Consider the following 1869-nt stretch of genomic DNA (forward strand, 5'->3'; position numbering starts at 1 on the left):
TGCGTTCTGCTAGGAACGAAGCATCCCCGAGAAGCGAGGAACCACCCCTGATGGTCAGGAACCTCCCTCGAGTGGCGTGATACTCAGGGATGCCACCGACGCGCGTGCCCCGATAAAGCACTATGCGAACTACTGGCGGAATGCTCCCCAGAAGACTGTCAAATTCAGTACAGAGTACTTCGTACATGCTCGGCGGTGACGTCGCCAAATAGATGGGGAATCGCGGAATACCGGGCTGCTCGGGCCCAAACACCTGGGTATTCTCCGAAGGATGGGAGGAAATAATACTCCGATCAGCGGAAATACATGGCAGACCATCCAAATCCGAAAGAGCGTTGTGCCTCAGCATCAGATCTTGAACGTACCTGGGCCGCCCGCTAAGCGAGCGGAGAGAGAGGCAAATGGCTTTGCGATACTGCACCTGCAAAGGGCCTTCACGTACGAAGCCGGCCTCATTCATCTGCCGTCCGACTTCGACGGCGATGAGCGCAGGACGGTCTGGATATTGTGTGACTTCAACGTCCGAAACCCAGTAGCAATGTAGCATGTGTGGACGAAATGCCCTGACAGTCTTGGAAAGCCATGTATAATCCGGAGCATCAATCCGTAGGTAGGTTTCTTTCTCCAGATCTCGACTTGGTGCCCCAATACGGTCGGTCGGTCGCTGGTTGTTTTAAACCGTACAGTTCGCGAAGTCTTTTGTCCTCATTGAACGTGATTCAGGGGAACATGATGCCGAAGTCGGCTTTCCATTTCGTTGAGCTGCGACTTCGACTGGAAGTCGTGCTGCTGCCAGATTTCGGTGCAGAACGCATGAGGGGATGGACGGAATGATATTGAGGTCTCGATGTAGAATCATCTTCAGGGGCTCAGTCATTAGTCGACGGTACAGCTGATGGACTGGAACAACTCACCCTGCGCCACAGGAGACTCGAACAACCCAACAGCAAGAGGACGTTCTGTCGGCGACGGAGTTCGAGTTATTGCGCTCACAAGTTCAGGCGCATTCCTGCGCTTCTTCGACAGTTGCTCTCTTTGGGTGTCCGTATGTACAGTTCGCGACTAACCGTGCTCGATGACCGTCACAGATGCTTCGATTGGAGCATGGGAGTTTTGGCTGAGCCATTCAAAAAGCCTACTCGATGTACAATCGACGCACTCGTCGGACATCACCACAGTGACGCTTCACCCGAGCCTTCAAAACGTTTCAAGCATGGCGCAGACAATGAGAAGGAGGGGAGAACTGCAAAGAAGTCAAGGTGCGCCTTGAGCATTGCTCGGCAATCCGCCCAAAACTAGACGCGGCTTTGCCCCGGCCCGCTTACCGCTCACGTGATGCTCCCAAAAGGCCTAGTGTGGGGACCCTAGTCGAAAGTATGTGGCACTCCTACCCTGGGCTGGGCGAGGTTAGCGCGCAGATAGTCGAGCGCTAGTCGCTTATCGAGATAGTCTTCATGCAAGCATTCAGCCAGTTTCTTCCAAGGTCCCCACACCACACTACAATGGCAAAAGATCCATCCACCCCGGGTTATTGAGCGAATGCAAGAATTGCCTGGCCGAGGATGTGTTGGGTTCTGCGAACCTGGTGGTCTAAATCGCTCGCGAGGATCGTCCGCCACATCATGTTAATGATGGAGGTGGCTGACACCCTGACGAAGAGGATCCATTCGGTATTTGGAAGGGTAGGGGAGGAGGAAGTGGGGCACATCTTGAGCAGGGACCTAAAAGTACCCCAGCAATTCACCGTCGGCTGGGATTATAAGTCGGCATTCGTCGTGTATTTCCCAGAGATTGTACCGCGTAACTTGATCGGCTTCTACTGTGACATCGCTCAGCAACACGAAAGGTTGGCGATGGTCCACCTGCAAA

The 1869-nt window shown here is 53.8% G+C and overlaps 1 protein-coding gene across 1 annotated transcript; it reads left to right on the forward strand.

Annotated features, from left to right (window-relative positions):
- Positions 1-271: 271 nt before the first annotated feature.
- PV07_08783 (uncharacterized protein) lies at positions 272-544 on the forward strand (the record flags this gene model as incomplete). The annotated part of the gene is made up of 1 exon (XM_016395977.1): positions 272-544. The coding sequence occupies one exon, from the start codon at positions 272-274 to the stop codon at positions 542-544; it is 273 nt and encodes a 90-aa protein (XP_016245833.1).
- Positions 545-1869: the final 1325 nt, after the last annotated feature.

This window comes from Cladophialophora immunda, assembly GCF_000835495.1.
Source record: "Cladophialophora immunda strain CBS 83496 unplaced genomic scaffold supercont1.5, whole genome shotgun sequence".
In the NCBI taxonomy this organism is placed as follows: domain Eukaryota; kingdom Fungi; phylum Ascomycota; class Eurotiomycetes; order Chaetothyriales; family Herpotrichiellaceae; genus Cladophialophora; species Cladophialophora immunda.